This window comes from Wasmannia auropunctata, unplaced genomic scaffold, assembly GCF_000956235.1.
Source record: "Wasmannia auropunctata unplaced genomic scaffold, wasmannia.A_1.0 LD335888.1, whole genome shotgun sequence".
Classification (NCBI taxonomy): domain Eukaryota; kingdom Metazoa; phylum Arthropoda; class Insecta; order Hymenoptera; family Formicidae; genus Wasmannia; species Wasmannia auropunctata.
In genome coordinates this window covers 1,142,680-1,167,288 of record NW_012027002.1, presented here as the reverse complement: position 1 = coordinate 1,167,288, position 24,609 = coordinate 1,142,680, and the positions used below count along the sequence as shown (strand labels likewise).

Genomic DNA, 24,609 nt, shown 5'->3' with positions numbered 1-24,609 from the left:
AATAGATAGAAAAACAGAAAAAGAGAGCGAGAGGAAAAGTACCGTCACGTTAATAGAAGAGAAAGAATCATTCGAAGGACTCTCGGAATGAGACTTATAGCAGGTGCTTCGGCCTCGAAAAGGGGGTTAGCGAGCGGTGGTGCCACCTACGCGGAGGGCGTGGTGCGAGTTCCAAGGGTAGTTTAGTGTCGCGAGAGCCTCCAGAGGCGCGTCATCGTGCGGAGCGCAACCCCCGGAGTGTTGCAGTTTCGCGCCTTCAGATCGGGGCGGCTTAAGAGCGAGAGGGACGCGCGCTCGAGCGCGATCGAGCGAGGGGGTTGAAGGTGGACAGGTGGGCAGATGAGAGAAGGGGAGGGGGAGGCGGAGAAAGGGGGTGAGGAAAGCTCCGCGGGGTGACCAACAAGAGAACAAGGCTGGCTGGCGTATACTCTGGATGCGCGCATACATCGGCGGCAAGAGGAGATTGCTCGCGCGCGGAGATGAGCGTACAAGTGGCCGTCGTCCTTTGTGCTGCGTCCTCCCCCCGATGAGGCCGCGTTCCGCGAGGACACCGTGGAAAGAGTACAAGACCGTCATCGTTACCGTCACCGTCGCCGCCACCGCGACCGCCACCGCCACCGCCACCGTCAGCATCGACAGGACGAAGGACACGCCGTCGCTGAGGACCGTTCTTCCTCGCTTTCGACGGCAGTGACCATGGCGTTCAACCTGCCGTATAAACAGTGCTCCAGTGAAGAGCGCGACCCGTTTCCCAGGCTGATGATATTACCGTATCCCTGCTGACAAGCGGACGGAATATCTGGTACGTTGAGAACAGAGGATGCTGAAAAGAGGGAGAGAGAGAGGGGGGGAGGGAGGAGAAAAATGCTGTCGCGCGTTTTCGAGTCATTTTCAGCAAAGCTATTAGAGGTGAGAGTATTGAGAGTGATGATCTCGCAGCTGGAGTATGCATTGCTGTATGCAGCTGCAGTATGCTTCGCGCGGGAGATTCACAGGGTCGTGAATGAGAGAGCTGATGAGCATAATGTGTGATTGTTATTGATCAGCAGTGTGATGAAAACATGCTTCTTGAACGCGTAATTGTTGCTCTCGTAAGAGACTGTGGCAATATTGCGTTGTTTATTCGTTCAGGTTGCTTTAAACTTAATATAACAATAAGAATCGAAAAGCTTTAGAAAAATTTTATGGAGAGAGAAGGGGGGAAGGGAGAGGGAGAGTAGGGAGAGAGAGAGAGAGAAGGGGGGAGAGAAAATGGGAGAAAGAGAGATAAATAATATGTAATCATTATTGATCAAAAGTGATGCTGGCTGTTGAATATTATGTCAGAATATATCTTTTTGTTTAATAATTCTAGTTATTTACGTAGGCAAATACATGGAGATTAATTCTGATAGTTCTGCAGCTGATGCAAGAACACCTGACAGTACTTGCGGGACTTACGAGATACCGAAAGGGATAATCTGCGTTTAAAGACTTTCACGTGAGGTACAAAGAGTGATAATGATCGTTTGAATCGGTGCCACGTTGTGTGATAGTCAGCAGAGCATAATTGGGTTACGAATGAAAGTCGGCGAGCTATCATTGTTAATGACGAATGAGAATTTGTGCATTGTAATGCTTCGTAACCAAATGACGACGTTTCTTTCATCATTTTGGTGAAGCGTATTTTAAACTATTTTAAATTTAATAAAAAGCTGAACTCTGTTGCAAACTCAAATCCAAAGATTAGCATTTAATTAAAAAATGTTAGTTAGCTACGCATTTAATTGTTTAACAGAAATTTTAATCCTCTTAAAAACTTTGACTTAGATTAATCGAAAGATAAGTCATAATTTCTATAATATTTTAAACGGTTTGAATATTTAAAATTTAAATTAATTGAAAAATAAATCTCTAATTCTCTTCCTCTCTCTCTCTCTCTCTCTCTTTCTCTCTGTCTGTTTTCTCGCTTTTTCGTTCTTCTTAATTTGTATTGTTTCTTCCATTAAAAAAATCTAAAAATTTGTTTAAAAACCGACTTATTTATTAATTAAATTCTGATTAAAAAGGGTTAAATGGGAAAGAGAATAAGCGTCACTTATAATCGCTTGGCGCGGTTCAATCATCAAAACTTAAACTAACTTGCGTTAACTCATTGGAACTTTGTAGTATCAAGAGACAAGATTGCGCGACGCTCGCTTAGCTCTTTAATAGTTAAGGAAAAAGTTAAATTCGCTTGCTGATTTGTAAATCGTGTGATGTTTCAGACATCAACGACGGGGTGGCGAAGAAAACGGAAACGTTTTGTTAAAGCGAATTACGGAAAATTCGCGATAATTGTGACTTTAATTGTAGTGCGATCTACGTGATCGAGATCTACGTGATTCTTTTCTTGCGTAGCAAGTTTGCTTAAAAGAAAAAATAAATAAATAAATAATCGGTCGCGATGGTGTCGCGCGGAATGATGATCGTTCGCGTCGCGGATTCCGACGAGGACAAAGAGAGCTCAGCGCCTTCATGTTCGCTGCTGTCGTCGCATAGACTGAGGTGTATCATCGTACACTCCAAAAGACATATCGCTTATCCACCATAAGGTAAGGGTTTAGAAGATATCAATACATAAATCATTTGAAACACAGCATTTGAATGAATTGAATCGTTCTATTGAAAAATTGTGCAATCGCACGACAGGTTTAGATTATCCTACATAAGCTGGAAAATGCTCTGAGAAAGTGTGCCATTTTGCAAAAGTGGAAGGTCGCGTTACAGCGAATTAAATACTCTTTTCAACTATTAAGATCTCTATCTTATGTTATAATCTCTCTAATCGGTCGCGTTCGCGCTGTCTCGACGCAAAAGAAATTAATTGTGACATGCGATGCTAGAGCATTTACCTGTTGCTTTACGTTCGTGCAGAGCGGACGACGAGACTTGCAAGTAACTAGCTGTTAACTTCGCAATTCGTAAGAATTCTGCGTGTAAGAGCGAAATGGAGGCTTTACCTTCCAGGTATTCCAGGAGAATCGGAATGAGTAACTTTAATGAAAAAGAACGCTTTCAATTTTTGCAAACGAAAAGCTTTTACGTTGTAGAAATGGCACGTATGTTGTAATATAATCTTATTTATAGTAATGCAAACACATTCACAAAGATTTAATTAAATCAAGCAAATCAAGTAAATAATTGTACAATTATATTTTATAATTTAATTTATTTCACGCAGTCAGGAAGAATATATTCGTTGTGCTATTAATACGCACAATAGGTTCTGAATAATTTAACGTTTCGCGGTGAAACTAGCTACTGCGTATTGTACGTGTGGGCATGTGTGTGTGTATGTATGTGTGCAAACTCTCTGAATTTCATGATATGACGCAGCGCTCGTATGTTGATACGTGCAGCTACACAATAAACCGCGTGTCAATATCTTTCATCTTGGCCAAAAAAAAAACACGCTAGTGAATTGAATTTCAGACTCGAATGTCGTATCTCGACAAAACTCTCTCTCGGAGAGAGAGAGAGAGAGAGGGAGAGCTTTGCAGTCGATTTGTCGACACACGTGTATGTATGTATGTGTGTCGCGAGTGTAAAGCGGCCCTTAAAGAAAGAGGGTTGCACGTAGCAGACCGCGTGGTTCCTCCGTCGCTGTCGATAGGGTCGATAGCCCTCTCCTGTCGTACGGCGCTCGCGCCAACCCCACGCGCCGCGCTGTAGACAGCTGCTGGCTGTTTACTGGGAGAGTAAACGCTACCTCCCTTTCCTCCCTCCCCCTTCCCCATCGAAGCGTTTTCTACACCGTAACCTTCGGCCTCCGCACACTCCGGAGAATTAACTCTCCTCTTTTTTATTCACGCGACGTTTAAAATCGCTCCGATATCGACATTTTCTCCCGCGAATTTTGTCCTCGCTCATTGTGTCCTACGTGTTCGTTTCTGTTTTTCCCCTGGGATTCGGGATAAAATCGCCACTTTATATGATAAGTAGCCTCGTGCGCAGGACCAAACTTTTTTACACTTGGCCGTGACCAATTGGATTTTACCACTTGTCTGAGTAGCGAGCCCTTCGCTATATTACTCAAGTAGTGAAGGACGTGGATTGGTGAAACGCGGCACGAAGCGACGCTAATGTAATCGTCTTGCGTGTTAATCAACGTTAGCTAATTCAACGCGACACGCGGTCGTGCGAATACGAATGGCTCTTGTCACTTCACATTAGAGAAAAGAAAGTTATATAGAAGTATATGGCTGAAAATTAATGCGGAGATGCAAGGGGAACAGTAAAACGACGACGCGCTGCCACACACGATTGTGCGGACTTATGAAATAATCGCGTACATGTTCCGGACAGAGGTCGGGAAGTCGCGCAAAACCACTTACATGCGATGGACTCGCTCACGATAAGCTTGACGGGGCAACAAGTGTTTCCGGCGTAAATCCAAGCGCAAGTCCAACGTGCTCCAGCGAGGACCTTGACTCGGCAAACAACATTTTTACAAGAATCGAGATTTATTTACATTCAAATAACTTAGAAGATATTACTGTCTCTGAAGTTGTTTTTTTAACATTATAGTTATTATTTAGTATTACAAAATACTAAATTATCTATAAATTCGGCTCAGTTATAAATTTCTAGTAAACATACTTTGTCATAAAAATAATCATTGGATAACATAATTTTTAGATCATATTCTGCTTTTCTTATTTTAATTAAGAGATTGTAACATATTTGAAAAAATTTTTTAATTATTGTTTTTTTTTTGCTTTACATTGAGATATATTAATTTACTAATAGTTTTTTTTACAAACTTCCGAATAATGTTGTACGCCGACAAATCCAGAGATTCGCAAATAAAGAAAATGTAATGGATACAAGAGTACAGAATGCTGAAAAATCACGAGAAGTTTCCAGTGTGGAAATAGGCGAGTTCACTTCTATGGAGAGCAAACGAAATAAGTTGGGTAATCCCATCGACATAAATTGAATTGACCGATCAAGCGCCGCACTGTCGGACCTGTTTCTGTCTCCTGCGGCTTGCCAGCCACCGTTTCGGTGGGAAGCGACGGATCGAAGGGCGAAGGGTTGGCTTCAAACCCTCCGTCGGCTTTAATCCAATTCAAAAGCTGTCCGACAAACCGCCGCTGTCCATCGTAAAACGAATCGGGAATGACAGAATGTGCCCGCTCGGCGATTCCAGGTCGATTCCCAGAATGGTTACGTGACACCAGAACGGTTACGTGACGCTGTTGCATTTCGGCCCTCTTCCTCATCTGCATTTTTATACGTTGTCGACTTTGCAGCGTTTTTTTAATATTCAGCGTTCTATTATCTGTCGGATAATAGAATAAACAGGATAACAGAATTATCTCTCTCCGTTGAGATTTTCTTTTACAACGCGGAGATATGTTCCATTTACGTTTGCATTATGTGAAATTTAAGTATTCGCGATTAAACTTTCTCCAATTAAACTTCATTAATTTTCTAAAAATATCCCGAAGTTAATATAACCGACATTTCCTATACAAGCCGACATCTTCGAGGTCGGAACAAAGTGGCAAACGGAAGTAAAATCGCAAGGAAGCGATTGTCGTCACGCGAACCATATCTTGCCCGTCGACAAGATTATTTTCATATTTTCAGGAGACCCAATTTACATACGGACTCACGGTACACGAGCAATAAAAGAGAACATATTGGTTTTCTCAATTTTTTTTTCCTCTCTGATATGTTATTGACGCTAATTTGTTGGCTCGAACTGAAGGATGCCAATTAACCTGATTTAAATAAAAAAAAACGATCGAGAAGAAAATATAGCAGATAACGTTCAAATAATATTTAATTCAATGTCGCACACGCGCAACGTATTACTGGACCTCCTGAAATACTATTATTCTATTATTCAGTTGTTAACGATTTGCTGACTTTGTAGTTAATTTAAAAAAACAGATTTGTTAATTTTTGATTAAATTTAAAGAAAAAATGTAATACAGAGTTATTCTAGCTGTTTGTTAAATGTGATATACAATCGTTCAAAGCAATCGGGATAAATTAGATAAATTGTTCGCAACATATCATATTTTTTTAATTGTTATATATTTTAATATTTTTAACGCTATGGTCTCGTCATCGATTACTTGCAAGATTCTTTTTCCGAAAGAATCTCTTCTCAGTATTCGATCCGTGTTATATACCTTGAAATTGGACCTCACGCGGAGGTAAAAATTCGACGCGTCGTAAATGCAAGCTGCACACGTTGCAGGAAGGCTTTTAGAACCTCACGTAAATCACCACACCCTGTTATGATGTCACGTGATTTACCCTGACCCAGCCGAGCCCATGCAGAACTCGCGAATAAGTCTTCTGGGGCGATAGTGAGCACAGCCAGTCACGAAAGCTCCGCTTTCGTGCTTAATTACCATACGAGCCAAGTCGATACAGAGGCACGATGACCTTGAAACTTTTCGGCCGTTTGTAAGAAGCATCTTCGGCGAATTCGTTTGTTTCGTGCAAATTTATCGCTGTGACGTCATTAGACGAATTAATCGGTTTACAAGCAAGAATACATCAACGCAGGTAATGTCGGCCGGCTATAATAAAGAGATTACAAAATCCCTCGAAAAAATAAGGATGTGAATTAAAACATTTCATTTTCCAATATAATTGTCATTTTAGAAATGTTTCAGGAGCGTTGTACTTTCTATCCTCCTTTTTATCCAATTCACGAATATGTAGAAATTATTAACGCAGAGTAGAAAAAACAGTCATATTTGCTCTCGCATATATACATTTATTTATAATATTTAAAATTCTAAATGGGAAAGACATTTTGCGGTGATTAGAACGTTTCTACGAAATGTCTGTGTAGACTGTATTAAGATAATAGGAATACTCGGCACAGAGCGTAACAAGAGCTGATGAAATCTGCGGTTAAAATCTCGCTCGCAAAGCCGATTATCTAGTTACTTCGCGTTTCCTTTCGCGGGGTACCTACAGCTCACGTCACGGGGCCGAGATTAAGCGAAAGAATATCAAGATAGGGTCAAACTTGTATCGCGGCGCGACCCGAGCCGCGAATTAGGATTTGCATAACGAAATGCACGAGCCTGCCCTTGCAGCAGGCAGACGTTAACTCTTTAGGGGATCGCACGAAACGTGAAATCAAGTTAATACGTTCAGGAAATCTCTCAGGCAAAACTAGACCGTATCAGAGCGTTGAATCAAGCGTAAACAATATCCGCGGTTTTGATGTTCTTAATATAATTAGCTTTCTCTCCCTGCACAATTCCACGATATGATATATATCGACCTACATAACCCGCGATTTTAAATATAAATTCTATATCGACTGTTTTATTTGGAGAATCTCGGTCGTCGGTTTATAACACTTTTGTATAAAAATAATGAGATCAGTGTCTTGCACGAGGAGCGAGATTGTACGAGTGATAAATTGTCAGAGAGCGAGGTCTTAAAAATGGCACTTACATTCGCAAGTCGTATCTTTTTACGATGCTGTAAAATCGTTATAAGAATAGACCGGAATCCAATTATCAGTTGGGAACACTTAATTAAATACAGTGTCCTCTTTCGGATTATAGATTTTTAGGTATAACATGTCGCCCTCTTTTGCGTAGAATTCATACACGAGAACATTCAATTTTTACATCCGACATAAAAGGAGGGATATAATCAGAACTCTGACAATATATATATATATATATATATATATATATATATATATAGTTATCATTTAGTTATCCACGAATACATACGCGCTCCTTTAAATCCTGGATTCCAGTTTACGATCTATTGTACGATAGTTGAATCAGGCCGGAAAGAATGTCCTAACGAATTTCCGGGTAGGCTGACGTAGTTCCGTAGTTAGGTGGAAGCGCGACACCCCGGGCTCACCCCGGACGGAAATATCGAAAATCGAATGATGATATTGAATCATTCCGAGAGCGGATCCACGATTGCTGGCGCGTGCTGTGTCAGCGGAAAGGACGTTAAATGGCATTTCTGGCCGTTTCTGGTTGGTTGCGCAGCCCGTATCGACAGCATGCTTTCGCAATATAAGATAATCGAAATGTTCTTTCGCGTGATTTTATTTCTCTTTATTGATTCTTATAAGATTGCGCGAACCGGTGACTTTCATACTGAATCGCAATCGACTCCTGAATTGACTAAACCAATAAATAATAAACAACATAAGTATCCTTAAAAGAATATACACAAGTAAAGTTATTTTATATATATGATTTGAAATAGATAAATTTATCACAACATAAACGGATGCTTTCAACAACGTAGACCAGTGCTTTCATATATATCGTTAAATATCAAATTTCTAATTCTGGCTAAGAATTGCATGCATTCATTCTGTTCAATGTAAAAAACCCTATTAGAATGCAAATTGCTGGCTTTAGCTTACGTTAGTAAGAAATCACGTGGGTTCGTTGGATCGAAGCAAAAGCAAGAAATGAGCTTTATATGAAATGGGAGCTTTTTTTTTTAAATGAAACTCAATATGTTCTCTAAGAGTATAAATTACACGGATGTATCTTCGAGGAGAGACAGTTTATAAAAGCCAGGAGGTACGTGCCAAGATGTTTTGTCCGCTTTTACGGTCTGCAGGACGCCTCTGCAGTTTCGGGGGCACTCTGTATACAGCTCAGCTCGAAAACAGATAAAATCGACTCTCATGATGGCGATGACGTGGTCGATCCTTAACTGCATGCTATTTCGAGATTTTCGCCGTTTCGGCTAGAAAATATCCCGCAAAATCTTTGGGTCGGCGGCGAAACGAAACGCTAAAGTCACGCAGGCCCTCGCGGGCGCGCGCGACCTCGAAGATAATAAAGCTCAGATATTGCATCCCGAATCACGAAGAGTCAAATCGATATTCCACGCTAATCGCCCAGTCGCTTTTGGCTTCTACTGTAAATCCGACAGCCAGTGCTTAACTGTAATTTAGATAAATTAAGGGCAGGAATATATGCATATACGCTTCCGATATAGAAGGTCGGATTCTAGCGTGTATCGGAAACGCCGGCGAATATCGTACAAAAAATTGTTTGTAGAAGGGAAATTTTTCTGACATAAAATCAATTGAGATAGTGGCACCTCAATTAGCCATTAATATCCGTCCGGCGATAGAGATTTTACATATTTTACTGTCAGAATCAATAGAAATTGATAATTTCATGCATTCTGTGTGATATTTAAATTTTTAGTCTACAAAATCCAGAGTAATTGTTTTTTTTTAATCTTCGGTTCGTATATTATTTTTAATTTTATTTTAATATTGATTTAAGAGTTATAAGGAAAATAGCATTAGATATTTCTTTATAAATATATTATGAAAGTAAATATAAGAAATATAAGATATGAAAACTATATAAAAACAATTTATAGAGTATGTAGTACATAGACAAATACAATTCTGATAACAAGGAAATATAAAAAATAAGCACACATGAGTCAAACGTCGTTGTTGGTGCGTAATTTCTCATATCTATTTCAATCTTCCTTACAATTTTCTCATCGCGAACTTTTCAGCCTCATTCAGGCCATCCTTAGCGCATCCCAATTCCAAAAAAATTGTTATACATTTCCGCCAATAAACGCTACGTAATGATGCTCCACAAGGAATGAGTTGACTCCCAATTTACATATTGTAAGCAATTATATTCAGCAAATACCAAGTAACATGTAATGTACCTGTTAGTTGTAATTTCTCACTCAACAATATAATATAATACATGTGTTATTATTATAGTTATATTGTTGAGTGGGAAATTACAATTAACAGGAAGGTACGTAACATTGGTACTTGATGTTGGGATCCGTGTGTATAGCAAGTCAAAATTATAATAAAAGTTCGTCAGAATGGATAAAAATAACTTTACAAATTAATGTAATATTCATAAAACATTAAAACTGTTCGACTGTTTGAATCGAAAAAAAATACTATTCTTATAAATTTTTGAAGATCTAAATTTAGAAGATACCAACGTATGGCTTGCAGGAGTCAAAAGTGATGGCACGTGTCACGGGCCCTCCACAAAAAATGGCGAACACGACTGATTCACCCGCGACGGCCGGCGGCAGCCTTCTTTCATCCTCGACAACGACGCCGTTTCCCACCGCGTCGACATCGGCGGCGACTTATTCGAGTGAGGGTTACACCTTTAACTACAGCGGTCTGCCGAACCTGGGCGGCTCGCTGGACGATTTCAACTACACGGAACTGTGGCTGGACGTCTGGAATAATAGCACTGAGGGCAGCAACGTCACCGAGAGACTAAACGCGACGGTGTTGTTACCGGGTGGCTATTGCGATGAATGGGAAGCTGCTCAGCACAAGCTCTTCCAGGTAAAGATATATACGGTTTGAAAAATTCTAAATTTTTTTAAGAGTTTATGAGATCTCTTCTTCGCATAACACGAGTAATAATCAAAATAATACTCTTTCGTAAAAATTTCACGAAAATTCACTGCGTCATGTATGAGGTTTTGGACAGAGTTCAAAATTGTTCTTTAATAACGTGAATTTTCAAATATTTCCTCAGAATTTAAAATCATTATGTTGATTGTAATTAATTTCAGGCAGCAAATTTATTTTTTGCGGTTGCGTTTCTGGTGCCGCGCTCGTTCAAGGCTTCCATCCTGGCTCTTCGCACACTTCTCACGGCGGGTTTCATGTTGGCGGCCCTCTGGGCCGGGTTCACCATATGCGCTCTGGATGCCATGTTATGGTGCTTGGCCCTCGGTCTGTTAAACGGCGTTCACTCGCTGATACTCGCCTGTCGATTTCTGCCTCCGGCTCTCGCCCCCGAACTAGCCGAACTCTATTTGAAGCTCTTCAAGCCCTACAAGGTCAGCAAGAAGCATTTTCAGGAGCTGGCGAAGGAGGCGAGGATACTCAAGTTGGATTCCGATCAGACTTACGCGACGGAAGGGGTCACGCCGGCGGATAGGAGGCTGTCCATTCTTTTGCGCGGGAAGTGGGTATCCTTCTTTTTAATTAAAGGTTAATTCCCTTGGGATAGAGGTGGTGTCATTTCTTGTGAAAGAAGGCTGATCCTGTAATTAAAATTAAAGGCTAATTGAAACTAGATTAATATAGACGCCTTTTATCTCATCTCCGTGACTTTTATGGAATTAATATCGAGAAATATAATTTAAAACTTTCATATTCTTCGTTCGATCTTTTTTTTTTCATATGCTGCATTAATTCATTATTGCAGAAAAAAGATTTTGTTGAGCGTTCTTTTGCTCTGGCAAATAGGGAATGTCTCGTGCAGTTTCGACGTTCGAATTTCTCCTCTTGATTCCAGATTGAAGGTAACTTGCGACGGGACCCACTTGCACTACATCAGAGCCTACCAATTCGTCGACTCGCCCGAATGGGAGGCCACGCATGAAAGCGACGCCGACGTCTTCCAGGTGACGATACGAGCCGAGGAGCCCAGCACGTATATCTGTTGGACGAGAATGAAGTTACTCAGGGTACTCCGGCACAGGCCGTTGCTCAAGGTCGTTCTCAACACCCTCATCGGTAAGGACATTACGTCCAAGTTGTACGCCCTTAACGAGCAGCTCGCTGGTGTCGCGACTGCCAGTGAGAACGCCACGTCGAATCCTTACAGGGGGGTCACGAGAAGTCTCAGCGTCGACGCCGTTAATACGGAAACCGCCGGAAAGGTACGATCGACGACCTGGAAGGTGCAGAGGCAGTACAATTCCCGTAGTGACAGTAAGTGTCGCAGCCTTTTCTTCCTTTTTCTTGAGCATTCAAACAGCAGTTTCTTCATTCTACGTAGTCTTTGCATTATTCTGGATCTTTGGATCCTGATAATTATTTTCTTATGATTTCTATAAATAATATTTCTGATAATTAAATTCTTAATTTATTATTCTTATTCACGAAGATACAAAGAATGTATTTACCGTATAACATTTTATATTTCGCTTCATAATTTAGTCTGCCACCTTCACTGTTAAATCTAAAGTATCAAATTTAATCCTATTTGAGTCACCACTGCTTCTACTTAACACCCAACAAACACAGATTATAACTACAAAATATTGTAAAAATGTAATATTTATATATAGCTGGAATGTTACAATGGTGCTGCATCATTGCAGTTATAATCTGTGTTTGCTGGGATATAGTTTTTTTAACCAAATATATAGTTATTTTTAAATAAAACAATGAAATTTAACTCAAATTTGGGTTAAATTTGAACTGTTTTAAATTATTTAACTTCATTGTTTTAATTAAAAATAATTAAAAAATTAATAATTAATAATAATTAAAAAAATAATTAAATAATTAATAAATTAATTAAAAATAACTACATATATATAAATATATATACATATATGTGTGTGTGTGTGTATATATTAAGTTTATTTGCCGATCTTCAAAAATTAATATTTTGTTAACAATTGCGCATTTTGCAAAATGGTAGAGGACTTTTCTGTTTAGTTTAGTCTGTTCTATTTACCCATGAACGGTGATACACCTATTATGAGACACCCTGTATATATATATATATATATTATGTAGGAGCGGTGGCAACTCAAATAGTGTCGAATTCGACACTATAGATTTAACAGTGTTCACCCAAGATCTTCAATAATTCGGTTTACGTAATCGGTCATACAAGCGACATATTCGCTCGCGTGTGGTTCGTTGGATATTAGAAAGGCTTGACCTTTAAAGGCTAAACCGAGACGATCGGGATTTGTCTGTCCCCAGGGAACTCCTCGGCTCGTTATTCGCACCAGTATTGGGCGCCGGTAGTAGCGAACCACTTCCCGCCGACCTCGCCGTTCATTCAAAGCCAAAACCTCGGCTACTCGTTACTGCCGCAGGGCATCCAGTTCTCGCCGCCTCCGCGAGTACCCGCGCTGTCCCACCCTCCCGTGGCGCGACAACGAAGCGGGGGTGCTGGCGGCGATTACACCCTGCTACCTCAGACACCGAAGCTCGAGAGGAAACGATCGAGAAAAGGGACTCGAGAGGTAGGTTGATTCCGCTTCATTGACTTCGTTACGTTGACTTCATTACGGGAGATACGATAGAGGATCGAGTGGCCATCCCCCCCGTGGCGCGGTTATTTTTAGACCAAACAAAACAGAGAACACGCGAATTTTAAAAGCGAGTTAACAAAAAAGCGTGCATGCAGAGCAATATATATATCTTTACTCAACTTCTCATTTTTCTATATACTCAATCGAATGTCACTTTATGTATTTTTTAAATTTAGTATCGAATGTTAATTAAAATAAAACTTGTACATGTAATTTTCTTATTGAAATTATTTCCTATATCACGTGTACGATGGTGACCTACCGTATTGGAGGGAGCTTGGGAAAGTTGGGAGGGAGCATATTCCTTATCGCCGTCATTAGCGCTTCCTCTCTCCAAACAATCAAACTGTAGTATACTTGTGTTACTACAAGCAAGTCGATGCTATTCTGATTGTCGCCCGAGTATACTTTGTACGCCAATCTATACATCAAGATATTTGCAGACTCTCCTTCGGCAAACGTGCCTGAATTGTCTAGTACACTTTAATGCATCGCATTAGACGGACGTAATTACAGTTTCTAACATTAACGCCGTAATTATATTATCTTATGTGTTCAACTATAGACATTTCTCCATGCGTTTGCGCTTACCGAGGCTTTCGCCGATCTAGAGATAGCAGACCGTGATCCACTTCAGCAACTTTAACAGCTTGATAAACGCGGATATCTAACACATTAACATGCACGTGTACCGAGATACGACTTAATATTGCTTAATCCTCGGCGCCCTAATGCCCTAAGCGGGAGTATGACCCAGTAAATTTTAAACTTCTGTAACTTTTAAAAAAACATTGCGCGCAAGTTTCAAGCAAATCGATGTTATGATAGTCGGAATTATTGTCGTACTAAATTAGTATACTTAAAGTGAATATAACATGGGATATGAGATATCCTGTACATAGTTCGCTATGTTGATTTTTTCCATCTAGGGCACCGAATGTTTATCGATGAAATAAAATATCTTCTGATATTCTTAAATAAAAATTTCTGTTGTCGCATTTGGCCTGCTGATCTGTCAACGCGATTTATTATTTCTTATCATTTTGGAAGAAATTTTATATTGCCTATAAATCGACTTTTTCAGCCATTTTATTCGGAATAAATTGATTTTTTTTATATAATCAATAATAGATGAAATCAACCGATATGTGAATACACAATTAATAATAGTAGAAGTAAGCCTTTTCGATCAAAGCGAATCTTAATGCTTAATAATATTTTTGCGTGACTTTTTAATGTTTTTTATTCTTATTTTATCATAAATTGTAAAATTGTATAATAAGTAGTATGAATCGACTTTTTCAGCTGCGACTTAAATTGCCTTTGACTTAAATTGATTTTTTAACTAATAATAGGTGAAATCGATCAATGTGTAAATACGCAAATAAGAAGTATTGTAGAAGTATAAGCCTATTCGATCAAAGCGGATCTTAATACCTAATAATATTTTTGCGTGACTTTTTAAAGTTTTTCTTTTATTCTTATTTTATCACAAACTGTAAAACAAATGTTTCAGGTGACCTTCGAGACACCGGTATGACGCTCGCCCGACGACGGGGAAGGGCCTGCCAGCGTGCCTCTACTTTCACTGTCGCCGCAACGCTCCGCCTAGCCCCGTCGTGGCCTCGTCGTCATCCTAAAGCACGCCGCAAAACTCACCCTTTGAAACTTCCGGTCGACGCGATACCCGGCGAATGGCCTACTTCCTCCGGAAGAGAGAACGCGCGACGGTCTTGGTACCGCCACGGAATTATGCTTCGGTACCACGGGAGCCCGTGGTACCGGCGGTATCGCAGGAGAGCGCAGGGTGAACGAAGTCGCTGGGGCGCAGTTTTGACGTGTGCGATTGATTTTCATATCTTGCAAGTGCCACGCCTTACAGAGAGACACGCACGCACGTGTGAAATCGAAACCGCGATGGCGGCCGTTAAAGATAAAAAGTATTCCGATGTCCCTCGACCCCCGCGTTCGGGGAGAGGGGGGCATCCGTCGAAGTTTCGAGAACGGACCGAAATTCGATCGAGGTGGTTTGGAGAGGAACGTGAATCGTTCGTTGACGTGCGAGGTAAGAATAAAGCGGAGTAGAAAGGGAGAGAGAAATCGTAAACGAAAGATTAAATATAGATATATTGCATTAATGAGCATCGCCTCTGTGTACACTTTTACATCGACTGTGATTACAACGGAAATATATAATTATTAAGTCTTTCAGAGAGAAACGCTGATTATATACACATACAGAAAAAAAAACACGTGCGTAAAATAGAGCTGCCGCGGTAATCACACACGCATGTCTCGCGTATTTGCGTGAGTTAGGGTGTCCTTCGCGGATTTTCGGTTTCGATACATTTCAAAAAGATCCCTAATTCTACGGATTTTCATCTCGCTATCTGCAATTCCAAGCGAACGCCTTCTATTCGTTAGTACACAATCATTAATCCGTATATAAATTGCTTAATCTATGAATTGTTACACAATTGCGTAATTTTAATACAAAAATAACATTTGATGCTACTACGTAGTCATTGGTGAAGGACATCCGAACGGCGTAAATAGGCCGAGATCGTTGTTGTATAAAATTAGTGCATAAAATGCGCATTCACGATAAATATGATATGTCGAGAGAACACGCAGCAATTTCTATCCAACACCGGCGAACGAAAAATTACATTTGCACATCCCTTAATCAAATGTAAAGCGCGTTAAATAAATAAATAAAAAACTAAAAGTGAAATGAAAAAAATAAGCCGAATAAACCGGGTATAAAAAAAAAACAAATAAGTGCTTCGTTAAAAAAGAAAAACCTGCAATAAAGTGCTTCGAAAAAAAAATGTAGTTGATGGCGAGATGCAAATTATAAAAAGCAAAGTTTAATTATTCGCGCAGATTAAACGGAAAAAAGGCTAAATATGCGTCGTGCGTGACACGTAGAAAAAAAAACATGTGTGTTTGTATGTTTCTATGTTTATATAATCACCGCGCGTGTGAGAGTGAAGCCGTAGAAGATCAATAAAGACGCACAAACGATTAAACAAAAAAAGAAAACGTGGAGGAGATAAAATTAATTAAAAACGGCTGTGTAGAGTCGAGTGTAAATGTTAAACACAAAAGTGGCTGTAGAGTATTGTAATGTTACGAAGGATTGTACGAAGTTGTGAGAGGCGCACGTCGGAAAGGATCGTCGTTGTTTAAAATAGAAATTATTTTTGTTAAATTAGATTGTTGTAATATTCTATCATGCGTATAGTTGCTTTCGCAAAAAAGCTCATTATATGTACATATATATATATATATATATATATATATATATATATACATATATATATATACAATGTAATCAAATATAGCAAATATGGAAACTTTATATATTTGTAACAATCGAAATTTGAAAAAGACTGAGTTGCTCACTTTGTTAGTTCCAAATGATATTTGCAGTGATATTTAAAGTTTTATTAATAGTAGATTTGTTAAGTTAATTTTATAACTAATTTTAATACCAAAAAACTCTCGTTTGCAAGACTGATCTATTTTCCGACGTAGACAAGAGCCTAAAGTACGAAAGAATTCGTTTGAGTGTGATCTTTGTCGACGTCGTGTTAAGAGAATAAACGGAATTGCGCAAGACAGACTGCAGCAGCGACACATCAACATTACGACGACATTGTATGTTATTATTATTTACAATTACAATATGTTCGTTGACTATTACGTTAGAAATAAAAACTACATTGAAAAACGTGTAGTCTGATTGTGAAGACATAAGGCCAAATCCTACTTTTTATTTAATTTTCTTCGCTATCCTTGCATTTATTGTAAGGTGACAGGATAATTTCAGAAGAGTCTTCTCAATCTCGTCAATCTTAAAACAATCTAAATTGTAATTCCAGATATAATTTATATTATATAATCGCAAAAAATAATGCCTTATTAGAAAATTATAAAATGTGAATAGTACAATTCCAGTAAATAAAACATAATTTTAAAAATATTTCCAGTGCAACATAGACTACATGGACATATATTTGTAAATGAACACAGTCTTAAACGCAAAAAGTTAACATACAAAATATATCAAACATAACAAGCAAGTATAAAACATTAAAATATGAAAACTGAAACGCAACTTTATGAATTCTTTATATCTTAGTTTTTATATTTATTAAACAAATCAAATTATTATATATATGTCTTACAATGCAAAAACCGACAATCAATCGCTGACTTTAATTTGAATTTCTTAGTTATTTAATTGGTACACTTTCAACCCATCAGCGTCGTCGAGATAATCATTATTTTGCAGAGGATCTGTAACATGCTTTCGCTGATAGGAATAATAGTTCTTTTTCTCATTTTTAGGAAGTTGTATAACTATAACATAAGGTTTTTCGTGGTCAGACATATCCTCCTGATACGAAGAATATCTGCATATACAAATAATTAAAAAATATATATGTTAAATATGTATGTTAAATATGCATAATATTAAATATGTATATAAAAGCAATATAATAAGCGACTGAAATGAGACACAACAAAGAAACAAATTTTTAAAATATTTAACAAAGATGAAATTTTTAACGAATTTCAATTTTACCTGTGGTAGTCTGGTTCTTGTTCGTAAAGGTGATACTTTTGCGGTGATATCCTTTTAGGATGATAATGGTGCTTTCGGTGCTTTGGAAGCGAATGCCATCGTGGGCGTCGTGGCGGGTGGGGACTATAATATGACTTAATTTTGTAGGTTTCATTAAATTCCACTAATTCCAGGATTAAGCCAAAGATCAAGATAGCCATAGATAACTAAAAATTATTAATATAGTACGAAAATTAACATAAATTAATATTAATTTTTGCAATGGAAAATGTTTATTTCTTTAATTTACTCACCTTCATTTTTGTATAACGTAGAACAATTTTTAATTAATAAAATTTTACTTTCAATGCGTATCCAATTTAGGTAATTAAATTATTGATTAAATAAATACGTAGTTAAAACGGCATTTCCTACACACTTTTTTCATTTTAATAATTAATAATCTCTTCTACAAAGTGATAAGGAAATATTTGTTTATTTATCACTATTTGTTAATTTGTCACTTTATCTAAAATAATTACTTTAACTTTTACTTTAATCATCTCAACGACTTTGAGAACTTTGCAGTCAATTCTGTATTACACTGCATTTGAAAAATATAAAACGTATAAATTAAATAAAAGTTTTAGATATTAAATAATCTTCTTTGATTGTAGACTGTTATTTCACTCTGTTTTTGAAGCAGAACACAAACATTATATCCCTAAGATTTTCAATAAAAAAAAATGTTCGCGTATAGCCGGACGAAACCTTCACGAACCGAAATGAAACTGTAAACTTGGAAGTCTTCGAGCCGACTTCTTTTATACCGTCCCTTCCATTTCTCTTGAGCCGGCTAAAGCAACATGCATATAATGGCTCATAAGTGTCATCGTAATGCTACAACTAGAGTTATTACAATTTGTTTTTCAACTGAAGCAAAGTTTCTCTAAGGTAAATGTACACTCAATACGTGTACTTATTAGTTTCACAAGTAAACACAGATAAACGAAATGAGACATTATTTGACAAAAGATTGTATGCATCTAAAAGCAAAATAGAAAGATTAATGACATTTTCGACATACAATGATTCGAGGAATAAAGGATTGTGTTGTTAGTAAATAATCACATGCAAATTTCATGCGTGATTCATGTTGCACAAAATAGATACTTTCTCTGTGACCTAAATTTATGAAATATTACCGTATTTCTTACTAGCCTTGTAGGCACGCGCATCCATATATCAAATAATCGAATTATACGAAAATACTACCAAATAACAGCAGCTTTTTTCGGAACATAATTCCAAAAACGCGATATTAAATATCTTAATATTAAATTTGATAAAAAACTAAATATTAAAAAATTACCTTTAAGAAAAATTCTTGAAAATTTATTCTTTTAATATTTAAATTAAAGTTAAAATGATTTTTGTAAATAATATTAATTTTGTATTAAAATAAACATAGAATTAAATCTTAATAAAGCGACAGCGTAGAAGAGGTGTCCGTAATAAAAAAATTGCAGTAATTGATGAGCCGTAGTGAAAAGTGAACGGTGGCGTCCATAAAGGTGTTTTCAAGACACTTTCGACAAGAAACGCATGGTAATGCGTGCACGCGTTTACTTTCGAACATTCCTTTAGGCTGTGGAAGTACTCATTGCTTTGAATGATGTTGCTGTTGTGATGTCTATTTCATCAATCTAGTCAAAGTCGAAATCCTTTTCCAGCTCTTGAGCACTTTCTCCTCCTAATTATAAAGGAAGATATTTCGACGGTCATGCATATAATTACTCTGGAGTGAACTGAAGGGCAATTAATCTATTTTACAGATTTTTATTCAATCCCTGAAAGAGATTTCGGGACGTAACTATAACATTACGAAGTGTATTGTTACAATTACATTTACAATTTGCATTAACACAAGTTCGCGCGCGGCCACAGTAGAAGAACAAACACAGTTTTATTATTGCGTAGTATTATTTCCCATTATGTTGTACTGAGTAATAATTACGATTGTTATTACAGCTTATAATAAATGGTAAGATTGATTGTTGAAGTAATAATTATATATAATCAATCGCTTTTAAACGCCTTAAACAAAGTACGTCATTTTAAGAAGACATATTTTCGTATAAAAAACTTTAATTGTATAAGTATGGACTGATAGTAATTAACTTCATATATACGTGTTGCCAAGCTGGAAGATGTAAACTCCACCCCAGTCAGTAATTTTCTGCGCGGAAGGGGAAGGCTTCTGTGAAATCAGCGTATTTACGACGTGTAAAAAAAGGTGCTTAATCTGTTTTTAATCTCTTTCCATCGATTTGAGTTTTTTTCCGGCTTTCTATCAATTTTCAACATAATATTTTATACATTTTGACATATTTGACATTTTTTTACTAACTGGGGTGGAGCCTAACAATTGAAGTTCGATACTTCGACCAACTTCAGCTCGGCGACTCCGGGCATATGTCTTTTACATAGTAAAAGTGGAGGGACTAGCAGTCCATATTTATATAGTCAAAGATAAAAAGCACATATTGCGTATAAACGTGTAAATAAGTGTACAGTTAATAAAGTTAAAGCTAACCTAATGTCTTTAAAGTACACACACACACACACGCGCGCACATACACACACATGTATAATTTACCTCTTATTGTATATCTTCTCTATAACTTCACAATTAGTTATAGAGTACTTTGCGCTTCGAAGAATATATATGAACATTAAACATGTATTCGCATACATGTATTTTAACCTTCTTAGCACTTATGGTAGTATAAACATTACTGTGTTTCAAAATTCGCGGCTTAAATCATCAAAAAAGGTTTTTAAAAATGCATAAAAAGTCGTTGTGTAATTTCAATGATTGTATATGTATATTTCAATGATTGTATAGTAAATTTAAACTTCCAGTTTATAAAATTTTAATTAGAAATTAGAAGCCTAAGAAAGACAAAAAATGCGAGATATAAAAATAAAAATAATATGACAATAATAGAAAATTCTCAGAACCGATTAGACGAGATGACTTATAATTTTCATCTATTTTTAATCTAATAGTACATTCGCTACGATGATTAGCAGATAGATCACTACTATTGATAATACTACCGCGTCCGTTTCATTTTATGACAGCACTTGAATACTTTCTATAAGCGGCAATTGCGTCGTCATTTTGTACGCCGATCGAACTTTTTAGAAGAGTAAATTAAGTCTATAAACAGTTACGTAACAACTGAAAATATCTACCGTTGTTATCACATGCACATTTTTTTTCTATTCGTCGTGTCTACTTCTAGAAACTATTTTCTGATTACAATAAAATACCTCAGTGCTTTTCTTTATCGTAATCCAAGCTAATTATCAGTTGGACATTATAAATCAACCAAATTATAATTGGATTATATCCAAGCTGATTGATCAATGTTCCAATCTAACGAACTATACAGTAGTGTTCTAACATCCCGCTAGGACTAATTGCACCACATGATTGTATACTACACGTTCGTCTCTTGGGGCTCGGTACAGTCAGTGGGCTTGATCTCCAGCCACCAGTCATTGGGATAATGATACTTCTGCAATTCTATGCCTTCTCGCGGCACCGGCATCAGCCGGCCGCCGAATTGTTTCGCCGGTAGGGGTGGTATCACTAATTGCGGTGGAAAACACTGTAGACTCGGTGAGAATTCGCAATCCGGAGGCAGGACTCTTCTGGTCCAGCCGACTCTCCTGACCATCTGCGTCTGCAAGTGTCAACACCGTTGAACCTTTCTGAGACGTTGTAACGACGTTTGTATTTAATATCTCTACATTACTTTCTTCTGTTTTGAATAATTATTTTTAAGGATTTTCATCATAAATCAGATCTTTTTAAAGACGATACGATTCTCAGCGAAATCAAACTACTGATATGCTTCATAAATCCAAGAAATCTAAGATTTAGTACATATATATGACGTACTATTAAATAGCCTTGCCGGCGAATCCGGCAATTTACGGATCGTAATGCCTACAAATGAGGGGCAATAAAACGTCTGCATCGCTGGTTTATAGACAAACCGACGCTACCAAAGGAAGTCGTCTTCGTTTGTCCTACATACGGGATGCGCTGTTAAAGCGCACAGAAATCGTATATATTTCCTGCAGTTTCCTTCAGTGCTCCATAAAAGCGTAAAGCCAACAAGACACAAAGCGTCGAATTTGCATTTGCGTGCTGGATACATAAAACGCAAACCTTACTGAATACAAATACTGCTCTTGATATAAAAGCAAGGAAGAGCCGAAGTTATATCAGCAATTATAGAGTGACAATAAAACTGACATAAATGCGAAGCGTCTAAAGCAAATATTGACAAAACTGTGGTTTTATCTTCTTGATTTTTTACGTTTTACGGAAAAACATATTCTTTAAGAATTGTTATTTATTAAAACTTTACAGCTATGAATTTAAAAAAATTCTCGTTAATATAAAACCAATATAAATCCACTTTAAACATAATATTATTGTTTAAGAAACTTCTTACCACCGCGTCTTCCTCGAAAACAACCACCTCCACCTTGGGTGCGTCCTCGCCGACCTCGTGCTCCTGTATCCTGTAAATTCCCGCCGCGTGAAGATAGGTTGCACTCAAACCGACCTCCCGGAAGGCTTTCGTGATTAAGACATCGTCGCGGAGCGTGTCGACCAAGCATAGCTCCACTTTACGAGCCCACGGCAGTGCGCGGCCTATTCGAACTTGACCCCAAAGGCCGCCCAAGCAGAGAAAGTGAACAATGCCCAATTTAGTGAGAACCAAATGAGCCCTAGTAAAATTTATATATAATTATGTATGTTTTAATATAGTAAATGCTTTAATAATACATTAATAATAAAGCTTTACGTATTTAAAATTAAAGAGAGATATATCCTCTAAAATTTAACTTAAAACTAATAATTGAGAAAGCAACGTTTTATTAATTACATGTTTTTTTATAACTTAAAATCTAAAGCTTGTGATTGAGAGAAAAAATATCGAACATCTAATGTCTATTTAATTTTTATTAGAACGCTATTAAAATATCACGAACACTGACCTGTAAGCGAGATCATGTAATTTTTCGGTAAATTCTTCGGGCACGCTACACGGCTGCTGCGGAATTTCTTGCCGACTGAGGCTATACCAGAATAGCACCACCATCAGGAAGAATGCCGCCAGAGCTCGCATAGGAGTGATGCGAAAGCGTCTCCGTGGGCAGAGACTCATGCTGATATCCTGGAAATCAAGGAGCGATTTAGTGGGAAACCTTACTGGATGTTTTAGAGGTTAATCTTTATATAATTGCAGCGTATTCTCTTATTTCAAAACTTCAGGATATTTAATGTATTAAAAAAAAACAATGAAAAAATGTTAACTAAATTCTTCTAGATAGACCTGCAAAATTTTTATTTTTCGTTTTTTCTTCTGAAATTTTTATGAAATGTTTGCTTCTAATGATCATTGTATTCTAAATTTTCTTATTTATACCATTTTTGACATTTTTAAAGTATCATTTTAACTTAAACATCAATATTTTTTATCTTCAAAATCAATAGATATTTATTATCTTTATTTCTTCAGTTTTAAGTTTTCTTCAATGATTTAATTTTATCAGATTATTTTGAACTTTAATTCTTTAAACCTTTAAGTTTCGCTTTAATATGTTTTTTTAGCCTTAAATTTTAGCATAATAATAAAGTTCACTAAAAATGAAGTCCACATTTGTTACTTCACTGTTTAATTACAGTTATTTAAATATCCGTTAACTAATTTGTCTATGTTTAATGTAAATTCTAAAAAGTTCTCAGGAAAGACTCACATTCCCTGAGGAGCATGCATGACATTAACAACCCTCGTCTCTCGGACGACACTCCATCACATGCAACCCTGAGTATAATTAAGGAACGAAAAACTAACGACACTCGTGTTACGTACTCGCGATGTACGATGTAGTCATGACCCACGTGTAATCAAACTTTCCTGAATTTTTCCTTTGCTTTTTTCTCACCCCCCGCGACGAAAACCACTTTCCCATAAAGACTCTGACACTCAACCCTTGACATGTTCGACATGGCAACGTTGCATAATATTGATCTTTCTGCTCTACCGACAGTTTCCTCGGAGATGGTTTTTTGTCAAAATAAATATAAGATAAGAAGAAATAGATTATTTTATTAAATCTTATATTTCTTGTTTCTATTTATAACTATATATATATAGAATCGGTTTTTAATTCTTAATTCTTAATTTCTAAAATTAAAAAGTAATTATTTAAAAAAAACCTTGTAATATTGATTTTTTTACAATCTCATCAATATAGTTTTTTTAAGAATGTTCTTTTCAAGATAAGATTACTGATGATTCCGTAGATGATAAGAATAGATAAAAAAAAATTTACTTTTATTTAACATCTATTATAAGTTTACACATAATTGATAAAAATTGATTATCAATTATGAGGAATGATTAATATTTTACAATAAATACGATTTAACAATATCATTTACAGATTCCTATATTATTAACTATAGATTTCTCGTAGATGATAATATCCCTATTCGATATAATACGTTGCATTGATAAAATGTTAGCAGTTAAAATATTTATTTTTTATAATCAAAAGATGTTTTAATTTTTTATTATAATAGAAAGTTTATAAAAATCTAGCAATTAAAAGAATAAATTATATATTATATTGTGATACTAACCTGTCGTATCAATTTATGGTACAATGGTAATTCTAGTTATATAAATGCAATCGATTGTCAGTAGTAGTCAAATTTGCCAAAAAGTTTTAAAAAAACTTTAAAGGAATTCTAAATGGATATATTTATAAATCTATAAAAATAAAATTAAAAATGATACATATAATGGCTCATATGTTTTTTATATATTGTAATATTTCATTTTTATTATGAGTTAAGATAATAATTT

At 36.8% G+C, this 24,609-nt stretch overlaps 3 protein-coding genes across 8 annotated transcripts; 1 reads left to right on the top strand and 2 right to left on the bottom strand.

Moving 5' to 3' along the window:
- Window positions 1-417: 417 nt before the first annotated feature.
- Window positions 418-15,847, top strand: LOC105455650 (blood vessel epicardial substance-like). Its single transcript, XM_011699130.1, has 7 exons — window positions 418-802; window positions 2,247-2,573; window positions 10,001-10,348; window positions 10,582-10,979; window positions 11,313-11,731; window positions 12,740-13,005; window positions 14,591-15,847. The coding sequence occupies exons 3-7, from the start codon at window positions 10,013-10,015 to the stop codon at window positions 14,612-14,614; spliced, it is 1,443 nt and encodes a 480-aa protein (XP_011697432.1). The 5' UTR covers window positions 418-802; window positions 2,247-2,573; window positions 10,001-10,012; the 3' UTR covers window positions 14,615-15,847.
- Window positions 15,848-16,455: 608 nt separating this feature from the next.
- LOC105455648 lies at window positions 16,456-18,002 on the bottom strand. Of its 2 annotated transcripts, XM_011699126.1 has the most exons (4): window positions 17,962-18,002; window positions 17,669-17,874; window positions 17,268-17,495; window positions 16,456-16,944 (listed from the first exon to the last, which is right to left on the bottom strand). In XM_011699126.1, exons 1-3 carry the CDS (start codon window positions 17,965-17,967, stop codon window positions 17,312-17,314), a joined length of 396 nt encoding a protein of 131 aa, XP_011697428.1. In that variant the 5' UTR covers window positions 17,968-18,002; the 3' UTR covers window positions 16,456-16,944; window positions 17,268-17,311. The 2 variants fall into 2 exon arrangements, with proteins under 2 accessions (XP_011697428.1, XP_011697427.1); XM_011699125.1 differs by lacking the exon at window positions 16,456-16,944 and having other exon boundaries at window positions 17,096-17,495.
- A 21-nt stretch (window positions 18,003-18,023) lies between these two features.
- LOC105455649 lies at window positions 18,024-23,750 on the bottom strand. Of its 5 annotated transcripts, none has more exons than XR_975140.1 (8): window positions 23,611-23,750; window positions 22,733-22,911; window positions 22,183-22,462; window positions 19,840-21,402; window positions 19,277-19,400; window positions 18,429-18,503; window positions 18,190-18,338; window positions 18,024-18,116 (listed from the first exon to the last, which is right to left on the bottom strand). XR_975140.1 is itself a non-coding variant. In XM_011699128.1 (4 exons), exons 2-4 carry the CDS (start codon window positions 22,900-22,902, stop codon window positions 21,157-21,159), a joined length of 696 nt encoding a protein of 231 aa, XP_011697430.1. In that variant the 5' UTR covers window positions 22,903-22,911; window positions 23,495-23,750; the 3' UTR covers window positions 19,471-21,156. The 5 variants fall into 5 exon arrangements, 2 of the variants coding, with proteins under 2 accessions (XP_011697430.1, XP_011697429.1); XR_975142.1 differs by having other exon boundaries at window positions 18,025-18,116; window positions 18,190-18,251; XR_975141.1 differs by lacking the exons at window positions 18,024-18,116; window positions 18,190-18,338; window positions 18,429-18,503 and having other exon boundaries at window positions 19,075-19,400.
- Between the last annotated feature and the right edge of the window lie 859 nt (window positions 23,751-24,609).